Below are 13,381 nucleotides of genomic sequence, written 5' to 3'. Positions count from 1 at the left end.
CACGTGCCCCGCACGCGCTCAAAACTGGCCGCCGTGCCGTCGTCCAAATATTAGCATCCGAATCTCGAAGCCGCATCTCTACTTATTTCGTCACCGCGCCCTCATCCGATTCCTCCAACAAAAGCCCCGGTCCCTGGAGAGCCCAGACCAAGGCAGCCGCCCTTCGTCTCTTCTCCGACGCCAGGTGAGGGCTTATCTCAGAGCCCCCCGCGATCCAAATCCTATCGCCCTATGAAGCCCTAATTTTTTGATTTTCTACCATTTCTTTCTGGGTTTTCGCTTTGTTGGGTTCTTTTTCTCTACCCGTTTCATCCGTGGGATGCTTTGTGTTTTGATTCTAGGGTTTTATTCGATTTCTTTAAGCTAAATCTTTTCGCGATTGCATTTTTTTTTATGGTACGCTAGGTTTGATCTGCGTTTTTTTCTTGAAAATCGAGATGAAAAAAAAGAGATCTGTCTTCCCTAGCGGCGATTTATTGATTCGAGGTTTTTACTTGTAGGATTTAGTCTCTTTCATTCGTATTGTTTTCTTGGGACTGCAGGAAATATGAGCAGGCGTTCGAGCCGAACCCTTTATGTCGGCAATCTCCCCGGAGACATCCGCGAGAGGGAGGTCGAAGATTTATTTTACAAGGTTTGTGAGTTTTGAGAGCAAGAAGTAGTTATTCTTTGGATCTTTTATAGTAAAAATATAAAAAATTCTGATCTTCCCATTAAATGTTGGCATGGGGTCTGCACAAGATGCAGAATGCCATCCTATAGAAAAAAATTGTTGACAGCGGATTATGTATAGTTTATGCTATTGGAAAAAATTAATCCCACTTTATATGCCTCCTTCATTTTTTAGGATAAGATTGTTTTAACAGAAATCCTTTATTCCGTCTTATGGAGATTTGTTTCAACTCTTATTGTGGGGATGCTGCACTTAAATATTTTGAAACTTAATTGCAGAAAGAGGTGAAAGTTGTTCATTCAGCTTGCTTCTCAGGGTAATTTGATGTGATACTTGTTTTGCAAAACAGTGTGGAAGGCTGTGTAACTTGTATCCACATTGTGGTTCTCTGATTATAAATTGCAAAGTTAATAACTTGTAGTATTTATTTTTTGGGGGTGGGGGTGGGGGTGGGGGTGGGGGTGGGGGGGCCATGATCGGTATTTGAAATGATAGTTAATGCCTATTTGGAAGAAAAAGCTACAAGAATTTTTAGAGTGAATTAGCAGCATGAACTGTAAGTTATGTTATTGACATGTGATGATGTAGGTGATATACATACTAACCTAAGATTGTGTAAGATCTATTTTTGACAGATCCTATCTAATTCCTGATGTAGTTTATAATGGGGCTATTGCTATTGAAATTTGGGGTGTGAGGTGTCTCTCGATTGTGTGTGTTTGTGTATATACACTCCATGTTTAAATAAATACTTTTCTTGTTTTAGTCACAACAAAATCTCAACTCAAGGGTTCAGGTCAAATTTAAGAGATACAAGTAATAAATGATACTTAGAAACTTTAAATTCGCAGATGAAAAAGACATGATGGACAGCGCATGTGTTGCTATATGTTTGTTTATAGTAGTAAACAAAAAGCAAGAATGCATTGAATTTGGAGATGTCATGGACATCATAGAATGCATTGAATTTGGAGATGTCATGGACATCATAGTATTATTAAGTGCCACTCCTGATTAGAGGCACATTATTGTGGTTGTTACTTAATAGTTTGAATTTCTAAGACTTCAATTTCTTAATGAAAAGGACATGATGAAAAGTTCATGTGTTGTCATATGTTTATATTAGCAAACAAGAAGCAAGAATGCATTGAATTTGGGGATATCATGGATATCATAGTATTATTAAGTGCTACTCCCGAGTAGTTGTTATGTTATTTTTTGAATTTCTAAAATCAGTAAGTATGAAGATGCTGAATGCAGAATGTATTCAGGTAGTCAACTTCAGAAAGTTGAAATTTTGAACAGGTTCAATTGCTCAACATGGAGGAGCAAACTCTATTCATGGCTGGTATCTTATGATTTTGATATGACCATGAAGCACCTTTGCCCTATAGGTTCTAAACCATGTGAAATTTCTTCCTTCGACAAATTGCATGGGGCCTATGAGATGGCATAGCTGGTGATTGGGACTATCAGTGGGCCACTCACTCTAAGTCTTTGAAACATCATTACTACCAAGGAGTTTTTATAATGCTTCCATGAGAGGTTATCGACATGTCTGAATTTTGGAACTTTTTCCCCTTTCATCAAAGTTCTGTATTACTAAGTTGTTAAGGGGCGTAATGAGGCATTATAGCATTAAAGTTTTTTTTTGGTGGAAAATGAAGTTAAGAATATGTGGTTAATGTGATGTCTGGATTGCGCCCTGCATGATGTGTATTATGCCAGCGCTTTTATGAACTTTTTGGTCAAATATAGCATACATTATCTCAATAAACTTTGGAGGTTGGAATTGTTATTGAATAAATGAGTTTTAGAAGGTTGGAGGAAGAATTACTCAAGTTCAGCTGGCTTATATGTTGGAGGTGAAGTTGAAAATGAATCACTATTCTTAGAATCTTTCTAATAGATAACTTAGGCCATAATTGATGTAACAAAAGGAAAAACTCCTTTATGAATTAAGAGAAGGTGTTGTTTGTGCAGTAAGATTAGATCATCTCAGGGTAGATTTTAACTGACTAAACCTTTTGAATGATGAAAAGATTTGTTTGAAACTTCTTTATGTTATGAATTAGATGTTTCTATTCTTCCAATCTAACACGTGACAGTGGGTCTTGGGTCTATAATTCTAGAATGATGAAAAACATTAAAGTAGCCAAGATACTCAATTGAACATGAGTACTTGGTGTTCTATGACACGTGGATATTTTTTTTTTCAAAATGTTGAGGATTCGATGTTTTGCTATCATGTCAAAAGGTTATCATCCTTTATATTATTTTAGTTACTATGCTGGATAAAGATAGTTACAACTTACAAGTATAATGTCTTCTTGATGATTGCACATGCAAAATGGATAAGTAATTGCTAATCTATTGTGGAAACAAACGATTTGTATAGAATCCAATCATGGTTGGATTGTTGAAACTGATGATTTATATGAAACAAAGTAGTGATGGGGATTAAAAATTTGAATTTTGATGACCTGAGAACAAGGACAGTGGAATCATCTTGAATTGCCTGGTTCGAGGTGTAGTGAACTAAAATGGCGTAGAATCAAGGCCGTTCTTGGTTTTGATTTGAGACAGGCTAGGAATCAATTTGAATCGAGCATAACTGCCTAGTTCTACTTGGTTTGGATCAGTTCTTGTTGGTTCCGGGCTTATCATGGGTTAAAATAGAAGAGAAAGGCCGTTTGGTGCCTTTCTCCTCTCGTTTCTCATCGACTCATACTTATTGGTATGGTACAGTGCTGAGCCGTACCAACTTGGTTCTTGACTGGTATAACACTTGGTACCGGTAATAAACCTTGCTTGAGAATATGTGTTAACTTGAGAAAAGGTAACAACGTGGTTACCGGTCCAAACAATTTCAGGATACGATAATTTGTTGGATGTGATTCACTTAGTTATTTACACACATAAAGTTATTGTGCCTATGTTCAAAAATGTTTTGGTAGCGATATGTTCCTAGTTAGGGTTTGATGTCTATGCAAAATGTTCAAATGACTTTGGATCGTTTAAAGGATGCAGTTTTTGAGATTGAAATTTGAAAATTAATCAGGAAGAAACATTTAAATGTTGCAAAAAGATTTACTCAACCATGTTCAAGAAGTTATCAATTATTCCATAGAATCTAGAACACATTCGAAAATGGATTGTTGTAGAAGATTCTTACCAAGTTATTGTTGAATGCTTAACATGGTATATTTTACATTGTGAATTTTATGAATTTATTTAGAACTAATCTTCTTAAGAAGGCAATATGCATTCTCGACTAAGTACTTTCTCATGTAATTTATATAAATGCCTTAAAATCACCGACTAGAATAAAGTCGTGTACTCCATTTGCAAGTTTAGAGTTGTGACACAAAGGTGGGGTTGCTGAATCTAGAATGTGGAAGACTGAAATCGATAGCTTGGGCTATGTATTTTGACAGTTTTAAACTGTTTGAATAATTTGATATGTTCATTTTGATATTAGAGATGTTAAACTTATTGGACAAATAGTTTTAATTGTTGATGGCAAAAGAAGTGGCAATTTTGAGGCATAATTTTCAAAGGAAAATCTGGTATGCTATAATAAAACTAAAATCAAGGGAATTATTTGGTTAAAACAAATAGGTTACTGCAATTATCTTGATGAGATTAGAGCTATGAAAATTGACAACCTCAAAGATGGAAGCCTGACCATAGATAGGCACCATGCGTTGTTTGTCTTCTATATTTGAACTCAGTTGTGGGAGAGGTTGTTGCTTACATTTGAGTTGGAGATGTTTGATAACATTTCTGATAAAAGAGCTTACTGTTAATGTTCCATTGAACATATACAGTTATATATTATCATGAACTTGTAATTGGGGTTTCTAATCAAATTCTTTAGGTTTTAATAGAGGCTTTAGTGAAGGGCGGCAGTTTTTGAAGAAGCATTAGCATTAACAACTACACCATCTATTAGTGTTTTAATGAATGGCTTGGGTTTGTGGGCAGTCAAGGGACTACCTAGTGCATATGAGGGTTGCATATGCGATTAGTTTTTTTTTAGCTATATAAAAATAATCAAAATACGTTTAAGTACAATAGGAATAACAATGATAGTAATAAATTTTTGATAAATAATACTAATAGTAGTAACAATAATGACTAATGTGTCAGTGCTTATTACTTAGTACTTAATATTTAATACTAATAGCAGTAGTTATAAGATAATTGAAACCGACATCAAACCTAACTATTAGTTTGAACATGTTCCTTCTATATAGATCCATAAAAGCGTGGATCATATGTCTGGTTCCATAATGTTAAGTGGGCCACATATGCAGCCATCAAGTTGTAAATGTGCTATATATTGCTTCATAATGCTAACTGGACTAATTTTTTGGCCCACAAGCAGTATGACCGCATATAGTTGCCGCATATAGGCAATGAGGTGCGGTCAAGGGGCCGCATCCATGTATGCAGCCCCATGCATGCATTTTAAAACACCACCACCAGTAATTATGAACAATTTTAAGGTACTGTATATATTAATAGTTTCTTTTGCAGTTGGCAATAGCTGTTAAAGAATAATTTTGAAAGCCAAGAAGGTTTTTATTGAATTCCAGGAACAATTGGGGTGGTTCAAAAGTGCACTTCTGCTTTATATTTCTGAATGACATTCAGTTATCTGATTAAATGTGTTTGTGCAGTATGGGCCCATTGTTGATGTTGATACTGTATATATTATTAGTTTCTTTTGCAGTTGTCAATAGCTGTTAAAGAATAATTTTGAAAGCCAAGAAGGTTTTTATTGAATTCCAGGAAGAATTGGGGTGGTTCAAAAGTGCACTTCTGCTTTATATTTCTGAATGACATTCAGTTATCTGATTAAATGTGTTTGTGCAGTATGGGCCCATTGTTGATGTTGATCTGAAGATTCCTCCAAGGCCTCCAGGTTATGCTTTTGTCGAGGTAATGTTTCCACATGTTATGTGAAATTCGACCCTCTAGAAACAATCCATGATACTATTTCTAATTATTGTTCACTTATTTTTGTTGCCAAATAAAATAAAACAAAATAATGTTAGTGCATCTTGTGGTTGTGAGCATTCACAGTGATGCTATTTCTTGCAGTTTGAAGATCCCCGTGATGCTGAAGATGCAATTCGTGGTCGTGATGGATATAATTTTGACGGTCACAGATTAAGAGTAGGCATTTCTTTCAACAAGGCTGTTGGTATTTGTACTGGTCTCTTGCTATTTAAAATTAAGTTCTCTGTACATACAGGTGGAACTTGCACATGGTGGACGAGGTCAGTCTTCATCATTTGACCGCCATAGCAGTCATAGCAGTGGTGGACGCCGTGGTGGTGTCTCCAGGCGTTCAGAGTATCGTGGTGCGTTCTTGGCTGATGTTGTACCGTTGTAATTCTATATGTGAATTTCTGGATCTATAAATTTTGATTTTTAGATTTGTCATATGTTATTTCATGCAGTTCTTGTCACTGGTTTACCTTCATCTGCATCTTGGCAAGATCTAAAGGTTTGAATCATGATAGCGTTTTTCAATTTAAAATTTTCACTTCTTTCTGTATACTGCGATTTTGAAATTCTCCAAGTCCAGGACCACATGCGCCGAGCTGGTGATGTTTGTTTCTCTGAAGTGTTCCGTGATGGTGGAGGTAAGCTGCTCTAGATCTCTATTTGAAAAAAAATAGAGGATTGCATTTTCACTTAAAATGCTGCGATGAGGTAGCTCTGAAAAACTGTCCATTCTTTGGAGGACTGTGTCTGAAGACTCTGAACTATGCATGCATGAGCTAGTTTGCATGTTGGTTTCTGTATGTGTTGGTTCCTGTATGTAAAAAAATTCTGCTTAATGATATTGGTGATAAGAAGCAAGTTTTAGAATTTTAGTTTACATAGAACATTTGATTAAATGAAAAAAGGGAAACTAGTTAAATGGAAGAAAAGAAGATTGAGAGTTTTCTCTTCTTTGGTTGACGCAACGAAAATGTGTAGAAAATTGCAGGAAAAAGTGCTTGGGGCATAGGTAGGTTAGCACGATCTGCTTGCCATTTTGCCTTTTCCTTCAGAATTTATTTTCCTCAAAATTGCCATGCAGATTGGAGGAAGTATTTTAGGCCTCATAGATAATTTGAGCATGTTCTCAAGTGTTTTCACTATATTTTCTTTTCATTGCTAAACATCAGAAGAGAAGATTTTCTAAGTAGTTTTCCCTCTGTCTTTATGAGCAATTAATGGATTTTTGAGAAATTCATTTGGTGCGATGGATCATGAATTTTCATATGCATACTTTCATAAATGGACATATATTTACATACATACATAGACTTGCATACAGATACTAACATATATATATATATATATTTATGTATTTGTATGTATGTATCAATATTAATGCTTCGACTTGTTCTAGTCCTTCCACAAGTTTCATTCTAACCTAGTATAAGTATCCTTTTTTTTAATTTGAAATTGACTGACATAATATAGTGACATACCCTACCCAACATTATAGTTCTTGCATTCTCTCTGAAGTGATTATGGCCTGGGTGTACCTTGCCTTATCTTTTTCTGCGGGTTCCAGCTTGACAATTGGAACTTAGCTGACTAGTTACTTGACTTGTTAGAACATTTTATTTGATTTATGTTAGTAGTTAGCAATAGTTGACTTATGTGACAAGTTTGTACATTGTATTGCTTGAACTGTATTTAAATTCTGGCAACATTCTTGAATAAAACTCTGGTAGTTGGGTTGTATTTTCTTGTGTAGTTGTTGGCCTTGCACCATTATGACTTTGCACTCATGCACAATCTCAACCGGATGGACTTTGGCCATGTGCATCTCCATAAACAAAGCATGGTGGTGGCAGTGGCAATAATGTTGTTGTGGTGGCAGTGGCAATTTTTGTTTTGTCCCTTTTGGCTAAAAGTTTTCATTTTCTCTTGTTTGAGTAGTTTTGATAAAGCTACATTAGGAATGATTTTTTCATTCTATTCACCAATTGTGGTTTTTTCTTCACCATTTGTGTGCATCTGCTCTCTCTCTCACTCGACCGATTTCATATTTGGCCTGTTTTATAGATGAAGATGTGCATACTAAATTCATCTTGTAATCAAGAATTACGAGTTAAATAATTGATATTTTTTTTGTGTGTTTGCAGGTACTACAGGAATTGTGGATTATACAAACTATGAAGATATGAAATATGCGGTAGGTTGAATAGCTCTTCCTGTCTGTGATCTGCTTGCTAACTTGCAGACTGAACTGTAAGGGAATCGGCACTGGCCATTTATGGTAATTTGATACTCCCACCAATGTGGGAAAAAGACTTCACCAGAAATCTTTCTCCATGGAGAGCCTCCTCCAGTTGGAGTTATGCTCTGTAGCCGACATCATATTGATGGGGAAAGGCTTTTGGGTAAAGAATGATGATGTTTTACCATACCTCCTGTTAGGAAAACCATTCTTTCTTATTTTTAAAGATTTTTTAGTATTTAATTTTGTTTTGATTTAAAAAATCTTTTGATTGCATTTTTCTCCATTGGCAGATCAAGAAGCTTGATGATTCTGAGTTTCGGAATGCATTTTCTCGGGCATATGTAAGGGTATGACCTTTTACACATCATTGGCATCTTCTTCTATCCTTATTTCTGCCACTTGTATGCACGGTGAACTTTCTCATCCAATTTTCCGTTAAATGTCTGTAGGTAAAGGAGTATGACTCTAGGAGAAGCTTATCTAGGAGCCGAAGCCGTAGCCATTCCTACTCAAGAAGCCGGAGTCCCAGTCGCAGTAGAAGTTACAGCCGGAGCCAGAGGTTTGGTGTAAATTAGTTGGCATTATCATGATAAAATGTGATGCCTTTTAACATGGATTGAGTATTTGCAGCAAGTCTCCAAAGGCAAAATCATCACACCATTCATTGTCAAGATCAAGATCAGTATCTTCTCGTTCACGCTCAGGATCAAGGGGACGCTCTTTGTCAAGGTATATCTTTGTCTTTCACATGTTTTCCAGGGTTTTTTTTACCTAGAATAAATATGTATGTAACTTTTAATTTTTTTGTGCTTGGGACACTTCAGATTGCAGGATACTGAAATATGTTGTTCCTTCAAAGTTGTAACTCATAAATATGCTTCTATGGATTAGACATTCTCTTCCTTTCCAAGTTCCAGTGACCTGTATAGTAAATGAGAGTACACTGTTCCTTCACATCATGCTGATGCATTTATTCTACTTTCCAAATGGACATATTTATGATTCATAATTATACCATAATGCTTCTTGTAAGGGGACTGAAATTGCTGTCCAAAAATAATATTTGGTTGAGGAATTCGGGGATATCATACTCTTTTACATGGTTCTGTTGGATTGATTAGGAAAGTGCATCAATCTTAATTATGAGTCCATTTTACATATCTGAGAAATTACAGAAACTGCAACAGTCTCGCTATACTGAATGATAAATGGGGGATGATGTGCAATGCTTACTGATAAGTTTGTATGAGGGATGATATGCGCTTTCTAAAGCTTTACATGTGAGCATTCAGATATGCTATTGCATGCTATATTGAAGTAGTGTTTACTAGTCATCTTAAATCTGCCTTTTCTTTTAGCTGCTTGTTTTTTGAGGAATTAATTATTTAGAGTTTCTGCTACTGTTATTAGCATGTGTGTGCTCGCACACTCTCCCCCCTCCTCCCCCCTTCACACAGCAGGTGTTGTTATTAGACAGGATTTGATAGGTCTAGCTCTTGGTGGATTAATCTTCTAAATGGGAACTTGTCTTGGATGTTATTGTGAGTGGACCGATTGGTGCTATTAGTAGGCCAACATCTTGACTTTCTTTTTGGCTTGATTGGTTCATTGTTAGGTGTGCCGATTAGTTGGTGATTTTCTGTTGGTCTACGTCTAAACAAGGATGGTTTATGATTTACGTCCTTTGATGATTTCTTATAACTAAGTTTCTGAGTAATTCAGTTTTTAGGATTCTGAGGTGCTCACACTTGTAGACACTTGGATATGATGAGGCACAACAAGATACTCCTTAACACTCTGAAATTGGAATATCCTGCTTAAGTTGGCTTAATGTTCTGATACTTTTCAGAGCTTACTGTTTGAAGGACACACTTTTGCAAGTAATGGTGCTTGCATTCTTAACTTTTGAAGTGCCAAAAAATCGACCTCTAGTGTCTGGATATCTACTATATCACCATAACAAGTCTTCCCATGTTGGGCTTTATGGAAGTTTAAAGTGTCGGACAGCTTTTGCCAAGTGCCTGGTTAAGACTGGGAGCCTGTAATATGCATTTTGGTTCCTATTTTAGCTCCATGTGTGATGTAGTTTGCTGATTGGGCGCTGAATTGACTCAGGACAGAGCATTATGTTAGTCACTGTCACTAAGCTAGTGGGTGTATACTTTTTGGGGCTTGGTTTGTTGTTAGCATTTTTTTCTTTCCTTTCTCTTAGATTTTATTGATGCTCAGTTGTTCAGTTTTGGTGCCTTTATTGTGGCTTGCTTATTTTAACATGAGTTGTGCTGTCGTAAAAAATATTTGTTCATAAAGCTTAATTGGCATAATTGGACAAAGTTTAGGGGTGCATGCTTGAGGTTGGGACTTAAGCTGGTTGAGGGGTATTGGAGCAGAGAGGGTGCATTTCTCACAAAGATGCTAGTTAGTTGGCGGGAGCTATTGTATGCTTGCAAAATAATGTCTCAGCTGAAGTGGAGTGCTGTGAGGTATTGTGGGGCCATGTTGCTTTAGTAAGAATGCCTGTTGTTGGGAGCTTGGAGTGAAGTGGAGAGTGGAAGAGAAATAGAGTTGTTTAAGGTAAAGCAGAAGAGTCAAAGTACATTCATTGGTTAAGTGAGCAAGTACAGAGGGTTTCTGAGAGTCTTCTGGGCTTGCTGAACATTGCTGTAGGGAAGCTAGGAGGTAGAGCACAGGTACGGAATAGATGGAGCTTTGTGCTACTGAGACACTTGGCACGAGGTGTTGTGAATTGTTTGACACTTACGGAGAAAAAAAGAAAATAGTATAGAGATGCTGTTGCAAATTACAAGAAAAATAAAATATATAAATATGTTGAAATACTTGACTACTGTACAATTTTGTATTTAACAGTATCCTTTTAATAAAATAAATTTGTACTTCTGCCAGAATATGTTAGTAAAAGTAGTAGGCAGAATGTGATGCTTCACTGGACAATGTCCTAGCACTATAGGCTATCTTTATTTAGTGCCTGAAATGGTTATGAAGAAAGTGTGCAAGAAGCCTTAGGCCATGTTTATGTAGCGCCTGAAATGGTTAAGAAAGTTTGGTTACTTGCAGTAAAGTGTGTATTAACATGACATTCCCAAAAGCTTATGCGAAATTCTGATATTTCTGGCTAAGGACTTCCCATTTTTGGTCTGCCAAAGGGTGTCACCTGTCATGCTGTGCCATGTTGTGTCCAAGTGTAGAAGTATTGGTACTCCAGAATTTGTGAATGTTGGAGTATTCAGGTAGCATGCAGAAAAGACAAGTTAGTCACTGGGAGGTTGGAATGGAGGATAGTGACAGAGAGTAGTTGCAGCAGTTTGAAATTAGGAACATCAGGCTCCAAGAGAGTTGAGGTGGGGGGGGGGGGAGTGATGCAGCTGACAAGTTGAAATTAGGATTTAATTCGTTAACATATTTAGGTTTTATTGGATTCGGATGTTGGATTTTTAGCAGTTGTGTTCTCTTGGTGTATAAGTCCTTAATGAAGGTTTTGACTATAAAACAAAGTTTTTTGACCTGTCCTGACTTAATTTTGTGCCTGTATAAATAAATCTTATGTTGCATCTGTCTGCACGATTCTTATCTGGTCAATCCTCTTATTTAAATTTATGCATACTTAACCACCCATTGGCAAATTATCTTCTTTACCTTGTGGTGGAACTATAACCTTTACCATTTGTCCATTATAATGGAGTCGGCTGGTTCAATTTCCAGCTGTTATTTCCTTGCAGTTTGGAAGATTGTTTACATGTCTATAATTTATTGTACTTTTTGTCATGCTCCAAATCACTTCGTACTTTATTTTTGATATCATGCTCCAAGTAACTTTGTACGTTATTTTAGATATGAGTACTTATGGAATTAAATTTTACTTCTCAAGCAGCAGCTTTGCATTCATGATTTTTTTCTAGGTTTTAATTGAGTGCTTTATAATTTATATATGTAGTTGAACATGAAAAATAGTTAAATCTAGCATCCCTGCCATTTGGCTTGGTTTTTTCCTTGTTTTGTGAGCTTTCCTCCGATTGAAACTTTTCTTTAAGCGGGTTGCCCATGATTAAGAACATTCAACACTGTCCAGTTATCATTGTGTTTTTGAAAGTTGCCTTGTCTGTTTTTTAGATCTGGGCTTATGCGGCGATCTGGGGATTGCATATTAGGATCTTGATGGGATTTGGTGCAAATGCCTGCAACTCTTTTGGTTGTGTGAGGTATGCTGTTTCATCAGTGAACAGCTTCAGAAATCCAGAAAACATATTAACTTTTATGCCTTATGGCCTTTAGCTAATACCCATTGGAGTTCGATGGGGAAGAAAGGATGGGTTGCAACCATAGAGCTGGCTTTCCATGAGCTATGTGGAACTGGGACTCACCAAAGTGGTAGAAACAAGTTTCGCGTTCAGTCTCCAATATTGTCAGAATTATAGGACCTGCCGTTGGATTCTGGATGTGGATTCTGGATGTGGATTTTGTTGGTACAATGAAATAGATACATCTCCACTTCATTATTCATTAAAGATTATTTTTTGCTCTTTAGGTTCTAAAGTGTATCCTGTCCTTGGTAGTTCTGAATATAGTTGACTTTTGACTATGGCTTAAGTATCACCAATCCTTTTGATGATACTTCTTATACGTCATATTTTTGGATCGTTATGCATGTGTTAAATTTCCTTTGAGAATTGAATGCTTTCAAAGCTTTTTTAAGCACCTTATCCTCCTTTCTATATGGTAACTCTGACATGGAAGAGGCGTTGAAGCTTTTGGATCAAGCTGTTAAAGCAGCGATATGGATATTGAATTCAGTTGTTTCTGGAACTTTTTGCAGATCACAATCAAGATCCAGATCACCCTTGGCTTCTGTAAGTTGCACCCTGAAATGTATTTTATTACTTTTCCATATCTGTTGAACTGAAACTGTGTTTGTGCAGCCACTGCCTAGTAAACCTGCAAGCAGAAGTCCTAGGAAGAAGTGTCCTAGCAGGAGCAGGAGCAGGAGCAGGAGCAGGGTTTCATCGAGATCTCCATCCCCTGCTGTATGAGCCACTAAATTTTTGCGTTAGTTTCTGTTTTTGTGATAATATTTACTTCTCTGGTTTGATACCGATTTTGCTTTATTTTACGTGAGGACAGGCCAAATCTGATTAAAGCTGATATGTTCCAAGGATGGCCAGATAAGAATAAACATATTAAGTGGATTTGGAAGGTCATGGATTATGAGAGAAGTCTACCGCTTGGTCATCTAGGGCACCAAGATTCTTGGTTGTGCTGTTAAGGTTTGATTTAGAATGCTGAATGTTTATGGAACTATGCTGAACTTATGTCAGGAGAACAAAATTGTATGCGAGAATTGCTGTTTATTTATCCTATCTGCAATGACAATGGTACTGTTGTTGTAGTTGATTAATTAATACTGATAATTAGACCTTTGCTTATTGCACTCTGAA

At 36.6% G+C, this 13,381-nt stretch overlaps 1 protein-coding gene across 5 annotated transcripts; it reads left to right on the top strand.

Moving 5' to 3' along the window:
- The first annotated feature begins 55 nt into the window (after nt 1–55).
- Nucleotides 56–13,381, top strand: LOC103707242 (serine/arginine-rich-splicing factor SR34-like). 5 transcript variants are annotated; one of them, XR_015974358.2, is made up of 15 exons: nt 56–184; nt 543–634; nt 5,555–5,620; nt 5,783–5,857; nt 5,937–6,045; nt 6,145–6,191; nt 6,273–6,330; nt 7,834–7,883; nt 8,222–8,278; nt 8,381–8,490; nt 8,562–8,660; nt 12,060–12,148; nt 12,763–12,796; nt 12,866–12,970; nt 13,068–13,381. XR_015974358.2 is itself a non-coding variant. In XM_039132760.3 (14 exons), the coding sequence occupies exons 2-14, from the start codon at nt 548–550 to the stop codon at nt 13,080–13,082; spliced, it is 912 nt and encodes a 303-aa protein (XP_038988688.2). In that variant the 5' UTR covers nt 78–184; nt 543–547; the 3' UTR covers nt 13,083–13,381. The 5 variants fall into 5 exon arrangements, 2 of the variants coding, with proteins under 2 accessions (XP_088569531.1, XP_038988688.2); XR_005514471.3 differs by having other exon boundaries at nt 12,684–12,796; XR_005514475.3 differs by lacking the exon at nt 12,060–12,148 and having other exon boundaries at nt 12,684–12,796.

Source organism: Phoenix dactylifera, chromosome 17 (assembly GCF_051530095.1).
Source record: "Phoenix dactylifera cultivar Ajwa chromosome 17, Ajwa_hap1_PhDact_Kaust_v1.1, whole genome shotgun sequence".
Taxonomy (NCBI): Eukaryota; Viridiplantae; Streptophyta; class Magnoliopsida; order Arecales; family Arecaceae; genus Phoenix; species Phoenix dactylifera.
This window is presented reverse-complemented; position numbering and strand designations above follow the sequence as displayed.

Bases quoted from the DNA above. Each gene is read 5' to 3' on its own strand.
- LOC103707242 (XM_039132760.3), top strand. From the start codon at position 548: ATGAGCAGGCGTTCGAGCCGAACCCTTTATGTCGGCAATCTCCCCGGA. The intron at 635-5,554 runs GTTTGTGAGTTT...GTGTTTGTGCAG, and splicing joins TCGAAGATTTATTTTACAAG to TATGGGCCCATTGTTGATGT. The intron at 5,858-5,936 runs GTAGGCATTTCT...CTGTACATACAG, and splicing joins TTGACGGTCACAGATTAAGA to GTGGAACTTGCACATGGTGG.